The sequence below is a fragment of the Leucoraja erinacea genome, chromosome 5 (assembly GCF_028641065.1).
Source record: "Leucoraja erinacea ecotype New England chromosome 5, Leri_hhj_1, whole genome shotgun sequence".
Lineage (NCBI taxonomy): Eukaryota > Metazoa > Chordata > Chondrichthyes > Rajiformes > Rajidae > Leucoraja > Leucoraja erinaceus.
In genome coordinates this window covers 92,283,389-92,307,709 of record NC_073381.1, presented here as the reverse complement: position 1 = coordinate 92,307,709, position 24,321 = coordinate 92,283,389, and the positions used below count along the sequence as shown (strand labels likewise).

The following is a 24,321-nucleotide window of genomic DNA, read 5'->3' as shown; positions in this document are numbered from 1 at the left end:
TCGTAGAGATCAATCACAATCGGACTTTATTAGCAAAGTATGTTGTGCAACATACGAGGAGTTTTGTTTGCCAAGTCAGTCATACTAATAAAAAGCAACGGAACACACAAAATACATTTTACCATAAACGTCCACCACGGTGACTCCTCAACATTCCTCACTGTGATGGAAGGCAAAAAAAAGCTCAATGAGGAGAAGCTTCTTTACTCCAAGGGTGGAGAATCAGTGTCAGAGTGATACAGAGTGGAAACAGGCCCTTCAGCCCAACATGTGTGTGTGTATATATATATATATATATACACACACACACACACACTGAACTTTTTTTCTTCTCCCATTGTGTACTATGTTTACATATTCTGTTGTGCTGCAGTAAGTAAGAGTTTCATTGTCCTATCTGGGACATATGACAATAAAACACTCTTGACTCGACTAAACCTGACCCATGCATGTACCTGTGTAAATGTTTCTTAAACACTGCGATAGTGTCTGCCTCAACTATTGCCTCTGGCAGCTCCTTCCAGACTCCCACCAACCCTTTGTGCAAAAAGAGTTACCCCTCAGGTTCCTATTAAATCTACCTCCCCTTCACCTGATGTTTTGCGCTGACACTATAGGCAGCGGGACCTGTTCCTGTGCTGTACTGAGTCTGAAGAAAGGTCTCAACCCGAAACATCACCTATTCCTTCTCTCCAGAGATGCTGCCCGTCCCGCTGAGTTACTCCAGCATTGTGTGTCTATCTTCGGTTTAAAAACAGCATCTGCAGTTCCTTCACACACTGTACTGTTGTATGTTCTTTGCAATGGCAAGAAGATATTGTAATTGGTCAGCCTATAAACACCTTAATCATAAGTTAACCATGATGAGGGTTTGTTTGAACTCTCAGTCTAAAGTAGAACTATAACGGAAGTTGAAAGAGATTTTAAAAACAGATTATGATGACACAGTTGCTACCTGACCCGCTGAGTTACTCAAGCATCATGCGTTGTACTAATGGTGACCAAAATAATTTTATAAAGAGGTATCCAGCAACACTTTAGCTATTTAGCAGAAGGCAAAGTGCTAGAGGAACTCAGCGGGTCAGGCAGCATGCGGGGAGGGAGATGGACGTATTTGGTCAGGCCCCTTCTTCAGACCGACAGGGACTGCATGCAGGCAGTTTTGTAAAATATAGTTTTACCTTCACGAACCAGACAAATAAACTCTACATAGAAACATAGAAAATAGGTGCAGGAGTAGGCCATTCGGCCCTTCGAGCCTGCACCGCCACTCAATATGATCATGGCTGATCATCCAACTCAGTATCCCATACCTGCCTTCTCTCCATACCCCCTGATCCCTTTAGCCACAAGGGCCACATCTAACTCCCTCTTAAATATAGCCAATGAACTGGCCTCAACTACCTTCTGTGGCAGAAAATTCCACAGATTCACCACTGTGTAAAAAATGATTTTCTCATCTCGCTTTTTACACAGAGATGAGAAAATCATTTTTTACACAGAGAGTGGTGAATGTTTTACACACAGAATCCTTCTACAGCCCAGAAGGGGGTCACACTCACCTGTGTGTGTGTGTGTTCACTTGCACTACCCGTCCTGCTTAGAATCCACACTCTGCTATAGGAAAGATGTTGTTTTGGTCACCCTGCTATCAGGCGGACATTAAGCTGGAAAGAGCGTGGAGAAGATTTACATGGATGTTGCCAGGACTCGAGGAGCTGAGCTATAGGGAGAGGCTGGGCAGGCGGGGACTTGACGAGAGCAGGAGGCAGAGGGGTGGTCTTATAAAGGTGTACAGTCACAAGGGGAATATGTAGGGCAAGTGCACATTCTTGTACCCAGGGTCACGGGATGAATAACAAGAGGACAAAGGATTTAAGGTTCGAGGGGAAAGATTTAATAGGAACCAGAGGGACAACTTTATCACTCAGGGCGGTGGGTATGTGGAACGAGCTGCCTTAGGAGGTAGCAGAGGCAGGTACTTTAACAATATTCAAAAGGCACTTGTACTGGTACATGGATCGGAAATGTTTAGCGGGATGTGGATCTAACTCAGGCAGGTGGAACTAGTGTGGATGGGGGGGGATCTTGGTTGACGTGGGCAAGTTGGATCGACGGGCGTGTTAATGCGCTGCTTGGCAGTGACTCTTCAGGTGGGGTTGGGCAGTGGGCATGGGAAGGCGGACACTTCCGCCACCACCAGTCTCGGGCAGATGGGGCTCATCAACCTGGGAAGGCAGTCCATCCAGGAGAGGGTAAACTCGAATTTAAAACCTCCACTGCCTTGTGGCCATATCTAGTCATGGAAAAGGCTCCAGGAGTAAACCTCAAGAAAATCTGGAGTCGGAGCTCCTAAGGCAGTTCGTCGTTGTCTACAACCTCGCGCTGGCAGCTCCTGCGACAGCACTGGTGCCAAACTGTAACGGCCCTGTTGTTCCTTTGGATCGATCAGCGACATGGAGAGGGGGGGGGACGTGCTGCATGGGCAACAGCTTGTCCTCCATATGACATCGCCCAGGCTTGCATCCGATCAGGATGCATCACCCATTGTCAGTCATGACCGAGGGGAGGCAATTAAAGGCAGTGACTCTTCAGGTGGGGAGGGTGCGGGGGAAGGGGACACCCATTCAATTATTTTCTCCCAAGAGCGAGAGCATAGGAGTGACTTTAACCTCGGCTGAGGACAGCTAGCTTTGTTAGCAGTTGGCACTGGCAGCATTCCCAGTCTCCGGGCTCTGGGACAGACCACGTGGCGTGCACAACCACTTAGCCCACAGGGGAGCTTGCAATCAGTCATTCAACACAAATAAAGTGCACAAGGATAATATTTTGCCGAGCAACCTCCAGTGGTTAATCCATTGCCCGCACCATAAAACAATTTTAATTAAATAAGGGGACCACTAATGCACTGTGACCAATACACTGATTATGTTCACATCCACACCCCCGACAGATGTTTGGATTAGCTGGAAACTAATAAACGAAAATACAATTTCATTTACAGTTACCCGACCGTTAAAATTATACCAAGAATCGTTAAACTGATTAAGAAAAATTACTTGCACACTGCAAAGATGGTAATCTTCCAGGAGAGGTCAGTGTGGGCCAAGTGAAAAGTCAAATCACATCCAGTCCGAGGATGAGGTTCGACCCAAAAAGTCACTTACCCATTTTTCTCCTCAGATGTTTAGTTTAGAGATACCTCGCGGAAACAGGCCCTTTATCCACCGAGTTCGCACCGACCAATGATCACCGTACATTGACCCCATCCTACACATGCTAGGGACAATTTAAACATACACCAAGCCAAGTAACCTACAAACCTGTACGTCTTTGGAGTGTGAGAGGAAACATAAGATCTCAGAGAAAGTCCACGAGGTCACGGAACCCGGGTCTCCGGCGCTGTGAGGTAGCAACTCTACTGCCGTGCCACCCATGGCCCATGTTCTCTCATAGAAACATAGAAAATAGGTGCAGGATGGAGGCCATTCAGCCCTTTGAGCCAGCACCGCCATTCATTGTGATCATGGCTGATCGTCCCCTAGCAATAACCCATGCCTGCCTTCTCCCCATATCCCTTGATTCCACTAGCCCCTAGAGCTCTATCTAACTCTCTCTTAAATCCATCCAGTGATTTGGCCTCCACTGCCCTCTGTGTAAGGAATTCCATAAATTCACAACTCTCTGGGCGAAAATGTTTTTTCTCACCTCAGTCTTAAATGACCTCCCATTTATTCTAAGACTGTGGCCCCTGGTTCTGAACTCGCCCAACATTGGGAACATTTTTCCTGCATCGAGCTTGTCCAGTCCTTTTATAATTTTATAAGTTTCTATAAGATCCCCTTCATCCTTCTAAACTCCAGTGAATACAAGCCTATTTTCAATCTTTCCTCATATGACAATCCCACCATCCCAGGGATTAATCTCGTGAACCTACGCTGCACTGCCTCAATCACAAGGATGTCCTTCCTTTTCCCTTTCTCGTTTCCCAGCATGTCTCGTTTCACTTTTCCCCTGACTCCGTCTGAAGAAGGGTCCCGACCCGAAATGTCACCCGTTCCTTCTCTCCAGACATGCTGCCTGCCCCGCTGAGTTACTCCAGCATTTTGTGTATATTCTCCCGAGATGCTGCCTGTCCAACACTTTGTGTCTATCTTTGGCATAAACCAGCATCTGCAGTTCTTTGTTTCTACATGTGGAGAACTTACTCTCATTAACAGAAGGGGCTGCAATTCGAGGATAGTCCAAGATGAAACACTCACCAAATGGAACGATGATGGGGCACGTGATGCTGTAGGTCATAACCACGGTGAAGATGCACATCATCCACCCATAAGCTGCTCCAAACTGGAACTCATAGGCTTGGTGCTGGAAGAATAAGCATACAACAATTAAGGGGAGGCAGTGAGAGAGTCTAGGACTAGAGGTCACAGCCTCAGAATTAAAGGACGTTCTTTTAGGGAGGAGATTAGACGACATTTCTTTAATCAGAGGGTGGTGAATCTGTGGAATTCTTTGCCACGGAAGGCTGTAGAGGCCGAGTCAGTGGATATTTTTAAGGCAGAGATAGATAGATTCTTCATTAGTACGGGTGTCAGAGGTTATGGGGAGAAGGCAGGAGAATGAGGTTAGGAGGGAGAGATAGATCAGCCATGATTGAATGGCGGTGTAGACTTGATGGGCCGAATGGCCTAATTCTACTCCTATCACTTATTATGACCTTATGGAATAGGACTGAGCACCAAGCAGAGGTGTGCTTAACAGGAAGGCATAGGCTGAAGGTAAAGGGGTTAAAACGGGACATAATACAATGGACAAACTTGGGATTGTTTTCACTGGAGTGTCGGAGGCTGAGGGGAGACATGAGAGAAGGATATAAAATTATGAGAGGCACAGATAGGGTAGACAGTCAGAACCTTTTCCACCACCAGAATGGAAATGTCAAAGTCTAGAGGGCATAGCTTTAAGATGAGAGGAGCAAGTTTTATTTTTACATAAAGTGTGGCGAGTGCATGGAACATGCCGCCAAGGAGTGGTGGTGGAGGCACGTTACGACAGTGGTACATGAGAGGCGTTTAGATCGGCACATGGATATGCAGGGATGCACACTGGTGGGAGAGGCATCATGTGCATGTAGATGAGATTAGCTTAGCTCAGCATCATGTTCGGCACAGACATTGTGTGCTGTTCTAGGTTACAGTGTAATGGAGACTATTTTTCCTCCAGAGGGTGGTTCGAGTCTCGAGCGTACTGGCGGAGTGGGTGGTGGATGCGGAGGCTCTCACAACATGCAAGTATGGAGGCAATCACTGAACTGCCACGGCATAACAGGCTACCAAACAACTGGTGGTAAATGGGATTCCTGGAGATGGGGATTTGATGGTTATCGTTAATAGGATGGCACGAAGGGCTTGTTTTTGTGCAGCATAACTCTTCTGGCCCTAACAACGCAATCGGACCAGACCACAAATCTTTAAACTGAAGAGCCTGGCTTGAGCAAAGACATTAAGGAGAGGTGCCACGGTGCAAACCAAGTTGAGCTGAGCTCACTTCATTGAGTTCTAACTTGTTCAAAGCCAGTTCACAAACAACGCTGGTTTCGATCCCGACCTTGGGTGCCACCTATGTGGAGTTTGCACGTTCACCCAGTGACCATGTGGGTTTCCTCCCACATCCAAAAGATGTGCAGGGTTGTAGGTTAATTGGCTTCTGTACGGTGCCCCTGGTGTGTAGGGAGTGGATACGAAAGTGGGATAACATAGAATCAGTGTGAATGGGTGTTCGATGTGGACTCGGTGGGATGAAGAGCCTGTTTCCATGCTGTGTCTTTCAATCAATAAGCACTGCTTTGCATAAAAACACAAGCATGTGAGATCGGGGATATTAACTGGGTAATCCATAATGTTTTCACACCTGGAAACCTTGGATTTAGCTACCACTAGACCAAGAGGTCAGTCTTATCTTTGGGCTGGCAGTAATAAACCATAACCAGTGTGGATGGTTGATCAGCATTCGAACATGGGGCCTAAGCCCATGTACAGATTAAAGACATCAATGCCTGGGAATTTTCCACTAGGACTGAACTCAGCTGTTTAAACAAAGGAGATTAACCACCAGCCTGCAATTAGTGCATTTGGTTTAATGGTAACACCCGCGGTTTATAGCGGAAACATTCATTTTGGCCAAGCCAGATCCCACAAGCCATACAAAAGTGGAAATGCAAACAGAATGCGAATCTGCTCTTTAGTGGTGCCTTGCAATTGATTGCAGGGGAAATGCTTCACAAGTCTGAACTGAGAAGACTACTAATCAACTGTTTGGCTATCCAGGGTTAGCGCGCCTCTTATTTGGTTGTAGACGGGTGCCTACAAATATGTTGGCGGGTGCCTGTAATGCACTGCCAGGGCGGCAGATAAAATAGTGGCCTCTCAGAGGCTTGTAGATAGGCACATGGATATGCAGGGAATGGAGGGATATGGATCACATGCTGGCAGAGGAGATTAATTTAACTTGGCATCACGATCGGCACGGACATCGTGGGCCGAAGGAAGCTGAACTGCTCCATGTATCTACATTCTTTACATGAGGGCAGAAGAAAACAAAGGCCAAAACACAGATTTTTCAGATGAAGGTGCTAGACATCTGATGAATCAGTGGGGAGGTCATGAAGGGTGTCTGAGATGATGAGACTTTGATTTGTCAATCTTTGGGTAGCCCCATCTGGAAAAAAAACTATCAAAGTCATTTTGCACAGATGGTGATGGCTTAAAGAGAATACTATCATGTCTCTCACATAGGCAATAGCCAGTTTTGGTACGTTCTGGGTGTAAAGAGGGAAAGAATTCAACTCATGACACGAACATCCAGCTTCATAAATGAAACAGGACTCCGACGTACACCAGTCCAAAAGCTGCACTGGCTGCTTCCCCCCACTCCCACTTGTTGCTGGTAAACAGATCTTGAGGGGGTTATTGTCAACTGATCCAGTGTAATACAAGCCTGTGGAAAAACCATACAACATAACGAATACAGTTTGTATATAACACTTGCTGTACTTGCTTCTTGCAACTTATGTTTATTTATTGCTGGCCTTAGACATCTATGTTTTCCTTACTCTCACCTCTTACTCCATTCTGACTTGTCTGCTCTCGTCTTTTTCCTGTCTCCTCTCTCTTTAAAAAAATACATATTTCCTCCTCTCGGCTGCTCTCCGTCTCTTCCTTCCTCACCTCCTAGGGACTGCAAGTAATGGGCACGCTGAGGGGTTGCAGGCTACTGTCAGCTTGGCAATGTCTCTCTGGCGCAAAGTTGCACTATAAACAGGCAACAGGCAGGTTACAATTTATTTCTGGCCCAATTTTAAACCAGATGCTATTGTATACCAGATAACAGACTCTGATCAAATAACATTATTACTATTGCACATCATTACATAAGATTAGAAAGCAGTCAGATGATGTGTTTATTAATATTGATTTAATTTTAATAATGGTATCATTTTAATAATGGTATAATTTTAATTTTTAATAATTGATGTTCAATATTGATAAATATTGCTGCTTCCTCAAGGTTAAATTTGTGCCTGTTTTTTCTTCAAAACCTATCTTATGGGCGGTAGAGTGGCGCAGCTGGTAGGACTACTGCCTTACAGAGCCAGAGACTCAGGAATGATCCTGATCTTTGGTGGTCTGGGGGGTGTGGGGTGTGGGGTGTGCGGTGGGCAGTGTGTGCGCCCGGTTGTTGCGTGATCCTGGTTGTTGCGTGTGCGTGTACATGCACACACAGAGTTTGCACATTCTCCAAGTGACCGCGTGGTTTTCCTCCAGGTGCGGCGGTTTGCCCCTCACATCCCAAAGACATGCGAGGTTGTAGGTTAATTGGCCTCTGCAAAAACTGCCCCTAATGTGTAGGTGGGGAGTGGACGTGACAGCGAAATAACATAGAATTAGTGTGAACAGGTGATCAGTGGTTGGGAATGGACTTAGTGGGGCTGTTTCCGTGCTGACCCTTCCAAACTTTGGGGGGAAAAACAAAACACCAAAAAATAAAAAAAATTAGCTTGAATAAAACACTCTCAATTCTGCACAGTGTCAGCTAGCTGTCGTTTCAACAACTGCACATTTTATTTGCAATAATAATGCAACCAGTTACTGGTTGTATTAGCTGCACCCATCTGTTGGGGGTTAGAGGCAAATGGTTTTGTTATCAAGGGGAAGGGATGGGAAGAGAGGGAAGGTGAGATAGGCTGGGTGCGGGGAAAGTGGGAGAAAGAATGCTGGCTCAGATCAATGGTGGGAGCATGCGTTGAGTATTGTCTATTGTCTATTGAGTTCTCTATAGGTGACGTTGAGTTGGGACCTTCTTCAGACTGATGGAGCGATGTTTCGCGTCGATTTAGGTTGATTATTGTCACATGTACCGAGGTACAGTGGAAAGCTTTGTTTTGTATGCTATCCAATCAGATCAGATAATTCTAGATGTAAATACAATCAAGTCAAACTCAAGTACAATAGGTAGAGCAAAGGGAAAGATACAGAGTGCAGAATATAGTTCTCAGCATTGTAGCGCACCAGTTCCACAGACAAAGTCCAATGTCCGCAATGGGGTAGAGGTGAATCGGACAGTACCCTAGCTTATGGAAGGGCCGTTCAGAAGCCTGATAACAGACGGGTTGAAGATTGGGCAACGTTTTGGGTTTGGGATGCCCCTCTCTTTGGATTGATTGGAGAAGGGACTCGACCAGAAATGTCACCTGTCCATTTCCTCGCCAGATACTGCCTATCTGCTGAGCTCCTCCAGAACCTTGCCTCGACAGAGCAATGCTGGCGAGGTCTGCTTAGCCACTCTTTTAAACAGGGTGTCCGTGTCCATGGGATCTTATGGGATCTGATGTACAATTACAAAATCACTTTTATAATAGTTGTAACCTTTCCTTGCGAATAGTGGTAGCAGAGGGCCGGTATACCCGGAGAGCAAGAGAAATTAATTAGCAAGACCTACACGTTTGACGTTCTTCCTCTCTGCTGCCGACTTGGCCAAGGAGAGGCGGATCATGTACATCAGCAGGCCAGGGATGCGCAGCAGGTCCATGGCATTTCCGATGAACGCAGAAGCAATCACGTAGTTCACAAAAAAAGCACCATTATCGGGGAGAAAGACACACCTGAAACACAAGACAAGTTGAGAGTTAGTGAAAGATCACCACCACATGTAACATGCTTTCCCATTCCAAGGGGAGCCACATAGAGCCATTGCCAAATGCCAGTTACAGGGTTATTGACCTTCAGACTATCTTTGATTGGACCTTAACTTGCCCTAAACTTTATTCACATTATCCCTTTACATGCATCTGTACTTTGTGGACGGCTCGATCGCATATTGTCTTTCCACTGACTGGTTAGCACGCTAAAGCTTTTCACTGTAGCTCGGTACACGTGACAATAAATTAAACTAAACTACTCCCGACTCTCCCAGAGAGGCGATGCCTTAAGGGCCTGTCCCACTTGGATGCGATTGCATGCGTTTGGCACGACCAAACGTGGTCGCTTGAGGCGTACGGGCACCGTATGGCCACGCGGGGCCAGTCCCACTTAGAAGCGCGGAGTTGTGTGGGGCTGGTCCCGACCGCGCGGGGCTCCGAAAAACTGAGTGTCTGAAATCTTCGAGCGCCACGGCCTGTCAGCACGCAGGCGCATTGCGGTCGTACGCAGCTTCTTGTACGGGGAGTTTGTACGTTCTCCCTGTGACCGCGTGGATTTTCTCCGAGATCTTCTGTTTCCTCCCACACTCCCAAGACGTACAGGTTTGTAGGTTAATTGGCTTGGTATAAATGTAAATTGTACCTAGTGTGTGAAGGGTAGTGTTAATGTGCGGGGATCGCTGGTCGGTGCGGACTCGATGGGCCGAAGGGCCTGTTTCCGCGCTTTATGTCTAAACTAAACTAAAACTGACCCGTCAGCAGACCGTATCAGAGGACAAACTCCCAATACACCCCACTGCCAGATCAACCATTAGGACATTCAGCAAACGTGGAGACATTGCATGCACTTGCATCACTCAATGATAGATACTCACTCAAACCGTACAGAAGCTTCTTCCAGGAACTTCTTGTCAAACAGCCAACGGAAAAACAGATCCAGACTGGAATCAAAACAAGCAGAGTCTTAGAGATTTATGTGGAGTTTGCGTTCCAGTTTACTGTAAATCAGCTTTGAGTGGATGTGCTGAGTAATTACTGCACTGCAGTCAGAGTTGCCAGCCTTCATTGGTAACCTTCTATCCATTGTCTTCCACACTACCTTCAGACCAATGGTTTAAAACGGGCCTCCTTCAGGAGACCTTGCTAGAGCACATTGACTGTGTTTTGGGAAACGATTAAGCAAGCAATTCTCACACTCAGTCGGGGTTGAGGGGACGGGGGAAACGAGGAGACGGGGGAGAAGTTTACAAGAGAGTACAGGCAGGTTCAAGGGAACTATTTCTCAGCTCTGGTGTATCGCAGTGGGTTGGGAAACATTTAAAGAAGACAAGGACAGGCAACGTTTTGTGTCGGGACCCTTTTCCAGAGATGCTGCCTGACCCACTGAGGGGGGAGGAGGGTGTGAGAGAGGGGGTGCCTCCCCCTCCTATTGGTACGGAGCTTTGGCATTTTTCAGTTTGAAATTGTGCAATCTGGTGCACACTGTAGCGTTTAACTTACACTTGAATGCAATATTTATGCTTTAAATTGGATTAGCTATGAATAAAGTTAGGCTAAATTACATTCCACAGTAGAGCCAGGCTCTGATCAACAGGTGCAGCACATGAATGATCTTAGTTTATTCATGTATGGAAGTCAGATCATAATCAAGCACTTGGCCCATGTTGACCAACCTGGGTCTCGCTGCACACCTGGTACTACTCCTGACCCCGACTCCAGTTGCATACCTTCTCTCACTCCTGACCCCGAGTCCAACCTTACACCTGGTCCCCTAGTCTACCCTGATCATAGCTGCTTACCTGCTTAGGTTCCCAGTGCTGAACACTACCCTGGTCCCAGCTTTGACTGCACACCTAGTACTATTCCAGACCTTGACTGGATGCACACTTGGCCTTGCTCGTAGCCCCTCTGCACTGACAATATATCTGGCCCACATATAAAAAGCCCCATATCTGACCCCCTGGACTTAACCCATTACGTTCAAGTCCACAGGTGCTTATCTAATGTTGCAATTTTTTATGGGGCACTTTACAGACAAAATTTGCTACATCCATTGGCTTCCTTGTTATCTAACATGCTTGTTACTTTGTCAAAGAACTCATCAATTGGTTGAACACAATTTCTCATCCATAAAATTATACTCATTCAGCTGTATACGTATTCTGTTACAATTTCCTTCATTTTCCTAACAAATTGTCCTGAAGTCATTTTCACCCCCAATATTTTCAGTATTTTGCTGTCTTCCTCTCACTGGGGCTTTTCCGAAATGCAAAATCCAATAACTATATATTTAAGCAATAATATTCTATTTAACGTGATCTTGAGAGTACATCATATTTTCTGTGGTATTCATAACCCAACAATGATAAAAATATCTTTGTTTTGATTGCACCTACCAACATGCATACATTATTATATTACAGTTAACATGTACCGAGTGCAAATTGTGAAGTTTAAATAGTATCAGGAAAATAAAACCTCCAGAATGGATGATATTCATTACGTGGTTGGTTGGAGCCAGTATCAGCACAATTACTATATCAAACTTTGAATCTTCAGATGTGCTGGTTCAAGCTAAAACTAAAGAAAATAATAACCTCCTCACACATTCCCCTGCAAGTATATCTATCACTCCTTTAAAATATGCCCCTTCTTTGAACAAGCTCTTAAACATCACATCTGAATCAGTTTCCATCTGATTACACTCCTTGAGGATGTTTATCTATGTGTTCAATTAATAAAACAGCAAGATTGGGGACATTTCTATTCAACCTGTCAAAGGAATTTGCGGGGGGGGGGGGGGGGGGGGTTAGAAATAGTCGGTGGTAAACAAACATAATAGTCGAGTGGCAAATGACAATATTGCTACATTCCCAATATTTAACTGAAGGAAATAATGGGTTATCGGGCTGTATGTTGTGACAGACAGCCTGACACCTTGCATGCCATTTTAATATTACACTTATCCCATCCCCCTGGATATTCTGGATTAATAAATTAAGATTTTGTCAACTAATTACAAATCAATAACATTAGCCAACTCCGAAACACGAAGCACTGAGCATTGGGATCCAGACATTACGGACAAGTGGCCTCACTCAGTTCCCCGCTCACATCTGGCAGTGCCCTCTGTCTGAACCAGGGGCCGTGGAGCATTTTTGAAAGTGGGGGGGCTGAGAGATCAGTAATCACTGGCTTAGTGGGTACCCGGTGTGGGAGTGGATTGACTGAGTGGGGGGAGGGTGTAGGGACATTTAGAAATTTGAGGTGTTAAAATCATGTTTTAGTACATTGTAGAAGTATGATTTCAATGTTTTTTGTTTGAAGTATTTTTAAGGGATAACATTTTCCACACAAAAGGGTGGGGGTGTATGGAAACAAGCTGCCATAACGAGGATTTTCACCCCTAGTTGGTGGCAAAATGACAATCCCACGCTTTACATTTCCCAATATTTAACATTTTTGGAGGGATATGGAAAAAGGGGTTATCGGGACTGTGGAGGTTGTGGCAAGTGGACAAACATTTGCGCCTGACACCTGCACTGGCCATTTTAATATTACTACTTATCCCATCCCCTGGGCTGGGTTTGCCCATAATCAATACAACACCGTGGATTCATATAAACTGTAGCATTATGGGCATTGGGAGTTGACACCGAGCTGATTAACAAATCATAAATTTATTAGCCAATAAATACTCCGAACACCGTCACGAATTTAATATTCCCCACCCCACCCAAAGTCGCATTGGGATCCAGACATCAATTCCGAAACACGAAGCACTGAGCATTGGGATCCAGACATCATGGACAAGTGGCCTTACTCAGTTCCCCGCTCACATCTGGAAGTGCTCTCTGTCTGAACCAGGGGCCGTGGAGCATTTTTGAAAGTGGGGGGGCTGAGAGATCAGTAATCACTGGCTTAGTGGGTACCCGGTGTGGGAGTGGATTGACTGAGTGGGGGGAGGGTGTGGGAGAGGGGTGGCCTCCCCTCCCATGGTAGGGACGTTTTGAAATTTGAGGTGCTAAAATCATGTTTTAGTACATTGTAGAAGTATGATTTCAATGTTTTTTGTTTGAAGTATTTTTAAGGGATAACATTTTCCACACAAAAGGTGGTGGGTGTATGGAACAAGCTGCCAGAGGAGGTAGTTGAGGCAGGGACTATCCCAACATTTAAGAAACAGTTAGCCTGATACATGGATAGGACAGGTTTGGAGGGATATGGACCAAAAGCAGGTAGTGCAGCTGGGACATGCTGGCGTGTGTGGGCAAGTTGGGCCGAAGGGCCTGTTTTCGCACTGTATCACTCTATGACTACATTATACCTCCACCATTTAATGAATGGTTCAAAATCAAGTGGTCGAGTTTTATTGCCATATACTCAAGCATAGAAACATAGATAAAAGGGGGAGCTTGAAACATAGAATTGACGTGAAACATAGAAATCAGCGTGAGACAATTGGGCGAAATGCGCGAGTCCCACGCTCAATGCGTGTGAGTTGGCAGCTCTGATGTAACTGTCCTAATGTCTTTTAAAGGTCTCAACTACCTCCACCGTCACCTTGTTCCATATACCAACCCGAGTGAAAAAAGTTGCCCCTCAGGATCCTATTACATATTTCCTTCCCACAGACTTATGCCCCCTACTCCTCGATTCCCCAACTCTGGGTTTCACCCAATCTATTCCCGTGATCTTTTTTATGCAGCTCTAAGATCACCCCTCAGCCTCCTGCACTGTGAGGAATGCAGTCCGAGCCTGCTCAACCTCTATAGCTCAAGTCCTGGCAACATTCTTGTAAGTCTGCTCCGCACCCTTTCCAGCTTAACAACATCCTTCCTATAGTAGGAGGTGCAAAAATTGAAGACGATATCTCAAATGCAAAATTGAACACAATACACCAAATCACGTTTGTACATTGAATACATAGCCTTTATTCTTAAACAACCAACTCACCTGCTGAGACCCAGTGATGGGAGAATTAAAACCATGAAGATAAGGAACGTGTAGCATTTGTGCATTGTTGTCCGGTTTTCCCCTGACCTGCAAGATATAGAGGAGAGATAAAACATTGCACAGAACCTGGAGACAGACCCCAACCCCCCTCCCCAACCCCCACTCTTAAACCACCGAGCTTCAACTGATATTTGCAGAGACATGTATAATTCAGGCTGACAATTGAAATAAGGAAGAAATAAAGCTGCAATGTTGGATTTTGAACGAGACGCACTCCAAACCAGAAGTCTGTTGAAGGGTCCCAACCCCAAAACGTTGCCTGCCCTTCCCCTCCCTGGTCGCTGCCAGATCCGTTGAGTTGCACCAACGTTTGCTCAACATTCCAGCATCTGGAATTCCTTGTGTCGTTAAAATCCGACCCATATTATTGCACACTTAGGACAAAGATAAACTATCATCAGATAACCCATCAGTCTGAAGAAGGGTTTCGGCCCGAAACGTTGCCGATTTCCTTCGCTCCATAGATGCTGCTGCACCCGCTGAGTTTCTCCAGCATTTTTGTGTACCAGAGATAAACTAAAGTGGTTTAAAGTGAAGGTGAAGTTACACAGCTCCACCAGGTGACTGAGAAAACAGATGGGTTCTCGCAAAAGCAAAACTAGTTACATTACTAATTGGCGACAGCACAAAGTATGAACACAGTTGAGCAGCCGTGGCAAGATGCAGAAGAGCAATCGACAGAGCAGTAAAGATCTGGCATTGGATTATCATCATCAAGTGCACCAAGATACAGTGACAAGCTTCCCGACTTTTGCCTCTTTTCTCTCAGTAAGTTGTAGATGTGGCCCAGTCCATCACATAGACCAGATTTCCCACAATCTACTCCTTCTGCACTGCATGTTGCCTCGTAAAAGCAGCCGACATAATCAAAGGCTTGTCCCACCCTGGTCATTCCTTCTTCTCCCCGCTCCCTTCTGCCAGAAGGTACAGAAGCTTGAAAGCGCGCACCACCAGACTCAGGAAAAACTTCTTCCGCTCTGTTGTCAGGTTTCTGAACGGCCCTTCCATAAGCTAGGGCACTGTCCGATTCACCTCTACCCCATTGCGGACATTGGACTTTGTCTGTGGAACTGGTGCGCTACAATGCTGAGAACTGTATTCTGCACTCTGTATCTCCCCCTTTGCTCTACCTATTGAATTTGAGTTGTCTTTATGTATAGTATTATCTGATCGGATCGCATCGGAAAGCTTTTCACCGTACCTCGGTATACGTGACGATAATAAACCTAGACAACGGAGTTGGTCTATTTCAGATTCTGCCACATTCAGTGGGCTGAACAATGACAATTTGTTGGCGCACCAGATCTCAGAGATAAGTGGGACAGCAACCCAAAGTGAGTTTCCTACCAGATTGACGGTGGGGATTTTCGCTCTGCTTCCTCATTGCTCCCACGTTATATTTTTATTTAGACCACCATGAAAATTAGGAGCTTAATACATCAAGTTGCTCAGCAGGACCCTATACCCAACTTCCCTCTGCTTCACGGATGAGTGGAATTGAAATCCACCAATTATCTTGGTCAACCCTGGCATAGGAAGGATGGAGGATTAAGCTGGAAAGAGTGCAGAGAAGATTCATGAGGATGTTGCCAAGACTCGAGAGCCTGAGTTGTAGGGAGAGGTTGGACAGGCTAGGACTTTATTCCTTGGAAAGCAGGAGGTCTTATATAGAGGTTTATAAAATCATGGTGGGAATAGATGGGGTGAATGCAGCACAGAGTTTTATTTAACCTGGACTAGGTAAACCAAGAACATAGGTTGTAGGCCATAGGCCTATAGGACTGTAGGCATAGGTTTAAAGTGAGGGGGAAATTTATTACAAACCCGAGCAGCAACTTTTCACACATGGGTACATGGAAGAAGCTGCCCGAGGAGGTAGTTGAGGCAGGTACTATAACACCATATAATACACACATTTGGACAGGTACATGCATAGGAAAGGTTTAGAGGGATTTGGGGCAAACACGGGCAGTTGGGACTAGTGTAGATGGAGCATTTTGATCAGCATGGGCGAGTTTGGTCAAAGTGGCTGTTTCCGTGCTGGCACTATGACTCGAATATTAAAGAACCACTCCGACAAACCAACCTTCATTTTTAAGAACTAAAAGACCAGTGTCATTGACTGCGAATCTCAAGATCACTTTGGTCCCAGCACCTGAATTATAAAACACCGTCCTACTCCCGGAAAAATGAGTCAATGTCAAATCCCACATTCACAAGTCACCCAGTCACAGAACTATGCGGGATTCAAAGCCAGCAAGTTTTGATGTGCAAATAAAAAGGTTAACACGTCTCATGACATAACAGAAATAAAAATACCTTGTTCAAAAACAAATTGCTGGAGGAACTCAGCGGGTCAGGCAGCTTCTCTGGGGAACATGGAACATTTGTTTAAGGGGTCCTTCTTCAGACTCGTGGTGTTGGGGGGGTGGGGGAGACAGCTGGAAGAGAGGCAAGGACAAAGCCTGGCAAGTCATAGGCGGATACAGGTGAGGTGAGGGGTGGGTGGTTGATCGGCCGATCGGTGGGCAAACGTTAGATAGAAACATAGAAATTAGGTGCAGGAGTAGGCCATTCGGCCCTTCGAGCCTGCACCGCCATTCAATATGATCATGGCTTATCATCCAACTCAGTATCCCGATATGGGCGGCATGGTGGCACAGTGGAAGAGTTGCTGCCTCACAGCGCCAGAGACCCAGGTTCCATGGTGCTGTCTGCACAGAGTTTGTGACCACTTGTGTTTTCTCCAGGTGCCTCTGGTTTCTTCCCACATTCCAAAGACATACAGGTTTGTAGGATAATTGGCTTGTCCAAATTGTGTAGGATAGTGCTAGTGTGCGGGATGATCAACGCAGACTCGGTGGGCCAAAGGGCCTGCTTCCACACGGGGTCTAAAGTCTAAAGTTCATGAGAAGACAAAAGGTGCGACAATAGGAGACTAGGTTAGCCCTAATCCGGTTCATGGTCCCCAGAGATGCTGTCATGTCCCACTGAGTTACTCCGGCACTCTGTGTTTTTGTAAACCAGCACTTGCAGTTCCTTGTTTCTCCAATACCTTGTCCAATGTGCTTCGAAGAATCCTGAGTAGTAAACTATGGTCGGGAGGAGGGCAGAGAAACACCACAGCAGGAGGGTTGGGAAAAACTGCGTGATGATGGGGTTCTGCCAAGACAAGAATGGAGAAGAAAATTAGTTTAAATAGACTGGCTGCTTGGAATCCTCAAGCTGAAAGGCCGTGACTTGCCACTTGAGGAAAGAGCAAGTTCTGATACTAACTTCCCTCCCACCCCACATATCAGATGAGCCAAATATTGATGGTTGCTCCCGCCACATTTGATTAAGCTTTTCATTCATCGCGGAGAAGGGAATATTGGTCTGGCAGCTACTCGATGATGGCCACAGTTGTTGCAGGACTTTATTCCTTGGAGCACAGGAGGCCGAGGGGGTGATCTCAGAGAGATGCACAGAGTCTTTTGCCCAAAGTAGGGGAATCGAGAACCAGAGGACATAGGGTTAAGGTGATGGAGGGGGGGAAGATTTACCAGGAACCTGGGGGGTAACGTTTTGTTTTACACAAAGTGGTGGTTGTATGGAACGAGCAGATGGAGGAGGTAGTTGAGGTAGGTACTATCGCAACATTTAAGAAACATTTTGACAGGTACGCACGCACATAGTATAGGTTTAGAGGGATGTGGGCCAAACGCAGGCAGGTGGGACCAGTGTAGATGGAACATTTTGGTGGATGTGGGCAAACTGGTCTCCAACTTATTTTTTCATTAATTTTCTCTCCGTTGCAAGGGGATGGAGGAACAAAAAGGTTTTTAAGGCAAGGCATTTAAACTGGTAGAGCCACTGCCTCGCAGCGCCAGAAACCCAGGTTTGTTCCTGACCCCAAGTGCTGTCTGTGTGTAGAGTTTGTACACTCTCTCCGTGACTGCGTGGGTTTCCCCCGGGTGCTCCCACATCACAAAGACGTGCGTCTCTGTCGGTAAATTGGCCGCTAAAATTGCTCCTGGTGTGTAGGGAGTGGATGAGAAAGTGGGATAACATAGAACAAGCGCAAACGGGTGTTCGATGTTCGGGCGTGGACTTGGTGGGCATATTCACATGTGGTGCCCTTTTCAATTAATTCAATCAAAATAGGAAACTCACATTTAAATACTCAACAGGCTTTGTGACGTTGAACTTGTCCATTGTAGTAATGATAATGGCCGGGGTGGTCAAGAAGAAGAGTAGAATGAAAAGGACGGAGTTGATGATGAAGCATCGGAGCCACCATGATATTCCCTTCAGTGGGAGGTTTTCCCTGCGTAAGGAAAACAAAAGGTTTTAAGTTACCGCAATACACAGCTACATAGTCCAACATACAACTGATGACCAAAGTAAACATTGCTGAAAAGCAAGTATGTTGGATCCACCCAGTAGATAAAGACAAGTTCTGGTAACAAGCCCAGGCCAACTGAACCAATGGGAATTGCTTCATAGAGTCATACAGAGTGGAAACAGGCCCTTCGGCCCAACTTGCACACACCAGCCTCCATGTCCCAGCTGCACTAGTTCCACGTGTCCGCCTTTGGCCCATATCCCTCCAAACCCTTCCTATCCATGTGCCTGTCTAACTGTTTCTTAAACTTTGGGATAGTCCCTGCCTCAACTAGCTCCTCTGGTAGCTTGTTCCATACTTTATGTGGAAAAAGTTACCCCTCAAATTCCTATTAAATCTTTTCCCCTTAAATCTTAAAGCTATGTCCTCCGATCCTCTATTCACCTACTCTGGGCAACAGGCTGTGCATGTACCCGAACTATTCTTCTCATGGTTTTCTATACCTCTATAAGATCACCCCTCATCCTCTTGTACTCCAAGGAATAGAGTCCCAGCCTGCTCAACCTCTCTCTATAGCTCACACCCTCTAATCCTGGCAACATTCCCATTAATCTTCTTTGTACCCTTTCATGCTTGACAGCAACTATCCTATTAAGAACTGAACACAATACACTAAATGTGGCCTCACCAACGTCTTATACAACTGCAACACGACCTCCCAACTTCTATAAAAATACTCTGACTGATCAAAGCCAATGTGCCAAAAGCCTTTTTGACCACCTTATCTACCTCTGACTCCACCTTCAAGGAACCATGCACCAGCACTCCTAGATCCCTCTGCTCTACAACACACTCCAGAGGCCGACCATTCACTGTGTAGGTACTGCCCATGTTAGACTTCACAAAATGCAACACTTCATATTTCTCTGTATTAAATTCCATCTACCATTCCTCAGCCCACCTGGCCAATCGATCAAGATCCTGCTGCAATCGTTCACAACCATCTTCACTCTCTCCAAAACCACCCACTTTTATATCAACAATGGGTATTGGGTTATTATTGTCACGTGCGCAGGGACACAGTGAAAAGCTGTTACGTGCTTTTAAGCGAGTACAACAGAAGACACAAATTGCTGGAGTCACTCAGCATCTCTGGAGAATATGGATATGTGACATTTCGGGCTGGATCCCTCGTCAGGCTGATCCATGTCCTCCAGAGATGCCGCCTGACCCACAATGTTACTCCAGAACATTGTGTCTTTTTTTGGCAAACCAGCATCTGCAGTTCCTTGTTTCGACACAAGTACAACGAGAAGAGCGAAGAGAAAAATAACAGTGCAGAATATAGATTTTTCTTTCAGCATTGCAGTGTTACTGTTCCAGTGTAAAATTGAATATCAACATATCTGCCCAGTTTCTGATGCTTGCTCTGTCTGCATGGTTGAATTCAATTTCTTGTCATCTACTCCGCTGCGACCTGGGCGCTCTAAACTTCCAGTCCCACTGCAATTGATAAGATCATAAGTGATAGGAGGAGAATTAGGCCATTCGGCCTATCATGTCTACTCCGCCATTCAACCATGGCTGATCTATCTCTCCCTCCTAACCCTATTCTCCTGCCTTCTCCCCATAACCCCTGACACCCGTACTAATCAAGAATCTATCTATTTTTCCCTTAAAAATATCCATTGACTTGGCCTCCACAGCCTTCTGTGGCAAAGAATTCCACAGATTCACCACCCCCTGACTAAAGAAATTCCTCCTCATCTTCTCCTAAAAGAACGTCTTTTAATTGAGAGGCTATGACCTCTAGTCCTAGACTCTCTCACCAGTGGAAACATCCTCTCCACATCCACTCTATCCAAGCCTTTCACTATTCGGTAAGTTTCAATGAGGTCCCCCTGTCATTCTTCTAAACACCAGTGAGTACAAGCCCAGTGCCGACAAACGCTCACATACGTGAACACAGTGTTGTCACAATTGTAGAAGTCACCCAAAGGAGGAGTCAATAGTAGTGCCTGTAAACTTAAGATGCAGCTGTGCTCTTCAATTGAGCTATGCCTCACTCACTCAAAGTTGGACACATGGCAACGTCATAATCTCATCTCCAGTACCAACTGGAAACTGGATCAACAGGAGTGGCCGGTCCACCTGTTGCCAGAAAATCGGCGGTGGACCCGTACTAAAGACCTTCGTAACAGAGAATCGACCGACCCCTTTTGTTCAGTCCGTTCGACATTTAATGGCAGCTCCCATCACAAGGCCGACTCTTAACGTCCTCCGAGAAGCCTTACCAAGACACTAAACCAACTTCAGAATGCAAAGAGAGTAAAAGACAAGACTTTGTTAATGACCCAAGATTTAGAACGTCAAGTCTTGCTTCTTCCAACTCATTTCATCTTTCAAAAACCTTTTCTACAGACTGCTAGAGCTAGTCTTGCAGATTTGCAGTACTGTCATATATTCCAGTTGGGACCCCATCTATACCCCTCAAATTGTAACAAATGGAGCAACAATATTATGCAACTACCAGTCGCAGTTTTCTCTGCCTGCCAAACAACATTCCATCAATAGCATGCAAAATTGGTGTAGTATTACTTGTCCAATGCCACTGAGATATGCTGGTTTCGAACCGCTCATTAAAGTATCCCCAATGCAAAATAACACTGACTTCATCTCCGGTTCATATTGGCTCGGAAAAGCAGACAATATAATCAAAGGCTTGTCCCACCCCGGTCTTTCCTCCTTCTCCCCGCAACCATCTGGCAGAAGGTACAGAAGCACTGCCAGACTCAGGAACAGCTTCTTCCCCTCAGGCTTCTGAACTGCCCTTCCATATGCTAGGGTACTGACCGATTCACCGCTACCCCATTGCGGACATTGGACTTTATCTTTGGAACTGGTGCACTGCAATGCTGAGAACTATATTCTGCACTGTATCTTCCCCTTTGCTCTACCTATTGTACTTGAGTTTGAACTGATTGCATTTATGTATAGCAGAGAAACATAGAAAATAGATGCAGGAGGAGGCCATTCGTCCCTTCGAGCCAGCACCGCCATTCATTGTGATCACGTCCCTTATCAATAACCCGTGCCTGCCTTCTCTCCATATCCCTTGACTCCACTAGCCCCTAGAAATCTATCAAACTATCTCTTAAATCCATCGGGAAGTGGCGGCGCTGGGAACGGCTGCGGCTCGCCTGCAGTCCGTTTGTCTTTTACTTTTTTGTGTTGTTTTTTTTCGTTTTGTCTAGTTATGTTTTTGGTTTTTAGGCTGTGTTTATGTGGGGAGGGGGGTGGGGGGTGAAACGGGGGCTGCTGTCACTCCCTTCGGGGGAATACGACCTTTTTGTCGTATCCCCCTTCTTTGCCTCCGTCTACGCTGAGGCCTAGCGGAGCCGGCGACCTCGGGACTCTGGAGGCAGCTGACAGGACTCGTCCTGGGCTCGCTCCCGGCCCAGCCCGGGATGGAACGGTGCTCCCGTGAGAGCGGCATGGTGAGGGGCTGGAGTGGCCCAGCCCGAGGGAGGAATGGCACTCCCGCTGGAGTGGCCCAGCCCGAGGGAGGAACGGCACTCCCGCTGGAGTGGCCCAGCCCGAGGGAGGAACGGCACTCCCGTCGGAGTGGCCCAGCCCGAGGGAGGAACGGCACTCCCGTCGGAGTGGCCCAGCCCGAGGGAGGAACGGCACTCCCGTCGGAGTGGCCCAGCCCGAGGGAGGAACGGTACTCCCGTCGGAGTGGCCCAGCCCGAGGGAGGAACGGCACTCACGTGAGGGCGATCCGGTCCGGGGGCTGGGACGGTGCTCCGGTGGCTGGGACGACGTTCTGGCGGCGGTGTCCAGAGTCCTGGGTTCAGCCGCGGGCCGGCGGCTGCGTGTGCTGGACTGGAGGTGCGGCGGCTTCGACCACCCCGGGCCGCAGTGTTTGAACCGGCCCATTCGCGGGGTTCGGTGAGCTGCGGAACTGTTTGTACCATCGCCTGGTGGGGAATTGCCTCAGCGCAGAGGGAGAAGAGGAGGGAAGAGACGGCAGCCCTAAGATTTTTGCCTCCACCACAGTGAGGAGGTGCTTGGAGGATACACTGTGGTGGATGTTAATTTGTATTTATTGTTGTTTATTATTGTATCATTGTATGTATGACTGCAGGCACGAAATTTCGTTCAGACCGTAAGGTCTGAATGACAATAAAGGAAATTCAATTCAATTCAATCCAATCCAGTGACTTGGTTTCCACTGCCCTCTGTGGCAGGGAATTCCAAAAATTCGCAACTCTCTGGGTGAAAAAGTTTTTTCTCACCTCAGACTTAAATGACCTCCCCTTTATTCTAAGACTGTGGCCCCTGGTTCTGGACCCGCCCAACACTGGGAACATTTTTCCTGCATCTAGATTGTCCAGTCCTTTTATAATTTTATATGTTTTTCTAAGATACCCCCTCATCCTTCTAAACTCTAGTGAATACAAGCCTAGCATTATCTGATTGGAGAGGGGGCACAACAAAGCTTTTCACTGTACCTCGGCACACATGACAATAATAAGGATGACAACCTAAAAACACCATGAACTCAGTTTTGCCAACACTTTAAATGTACACGACTCATCATCAAGTGGTGATTTCAGAAGAAAGATGTTCAACCCAAAATCTTAACTGTTTCTCTTCCCACAGATGCGGCCTGTCTTGGCATTTACTGTTTTCTAACCCGATTTGACAGGATTATAAGATTATTAGATGAACAGGAGCGAGCAGCACCTTACCAGTAAATGTTGTGCGGATCAGGGGCATAGCCCACAGTCCATTTGGTAGCGCGGCAGTCAGTGTTGAAAGTCTGTTGTTGCGTTCCACTGGAAAAGCAGCCCTGACACTTACAAGCATTGAAGTCTCGGAGAACTCTGTGGGGGGGGGGGGGGGGGGGGGGGGGGGGTGGAAGAAAAGATGGGGGGGAGAAAAAAAAAGTTTAAATGTACCATCACGAACACTTAAAAAAAAAAATCAGATTGATATTCGATACGATACCACTTTATTTTGGTCTGCCACCAGTCACAAGATGGTTACATGGCATTGAAATGTTGTAAACAGCACAAATGTAACATTGCACAAAATGAAAATAAATTATTGAGTGGAAAAGTCAAGAATGCGGGGTACGCAAAGGGGGTGGGGGGGGGGGGGGGGGGGGGGGGGGGGGGGGGGGGGGGGGTTAAGGGGGGGGGGGGGGGGGGGGGGGGGGGGGGGGGGGGGGGGGGGGGGGGGGGGGGGGGGGGGGGGGGGGGGGGAAGAAGGAAACTCAGTCTCTGCAGATGACACATTTTTTCTGAGAAGATTGTTATTCACAGAGGATAGTAAATCTCTGGAATGACTGGAGATTTAGTTTGGTTTAGAGATGCAGCATAAAATCAGGCCCTTCGGTCCACCAAATCCATGCTGACCATTGATCATCCGTTTACAGTAGTTCTCTTTTCCCACTTTCTCACCCACTCCCTGCACACGGGGGGGACATTTCCCAATTCCCACAAACCTGCAAGTCTTTGGGATGTAGGAGGAATCTGGAGCACCCGTAGGAAACCCACGCACACAGGGAGAACGTGTGAACACCATACAGACTGTCTGAAGGAGGGTTCCGACCTAAAATGTCACCCGATCCATGTTCTCCGGGGACGGCTGCCTGACCCGCTGATTTACTCCAGCATTTGGCACACCAGCGGCTGCAGTTCCTTGTTTCCACACAGGTAGTGCCAGAGGCAGCAATGAACTGAGGTCTCTGGCCTTGCAAGACAGCAGCTTTACT

At 46.6% G+C, this 24,321-nt stretch overlaps 1 protein-coding gene across 4 annotated transcripts in view; it reads right to left on the bottom strand.

Annotated features, from left to right (window-relative positions):
* LOC129697565 (CSC1-like protein 2) overlaps positions 1 to 24,321 on the bottom strand; it is a 138,134-nt gene that overhangs the window by 16,036 nt on the left and 97,777 nt on the right. For all 4 annotated transcript variants that reach the window (XM_055636238.1, XM_055636235.1, XM_055636239.1 and 1 more), the window contains 7 exons: positions 23,294 to 23,428; positions 18,368 to 18,521; positions 17,271 to 17,377; positions 14,156 to 14,242; positions 10,075 to 10,140; positions 9,001 to 9,163; positions 4,263 to 4,368 (listed from right to left, as the gene is read on the bottom strand). In XM_055636238.1, the coding sequence (XP_055492213.1) occupies positions 4,263 to 4,368; positions 9,001 to 9,163; positions 10,075 to 10,140; positions 14,156 to 14,242; positions 17,271 to 17,377; positions 18,368 to 18,521; positions 23,294 to 23,428 (818 nt within the window). The remainder of the gene's footprint in view (positions 1 to 4,262; positions 4,369 to 9,000; positions 9,164 to 10,074; positions 10,141 to 14,155; positions 14,243 to 17,270; positions 17,378 to 18,367; positions 18,522 to 23,293; positions 23,429 to 24,321) is intronic.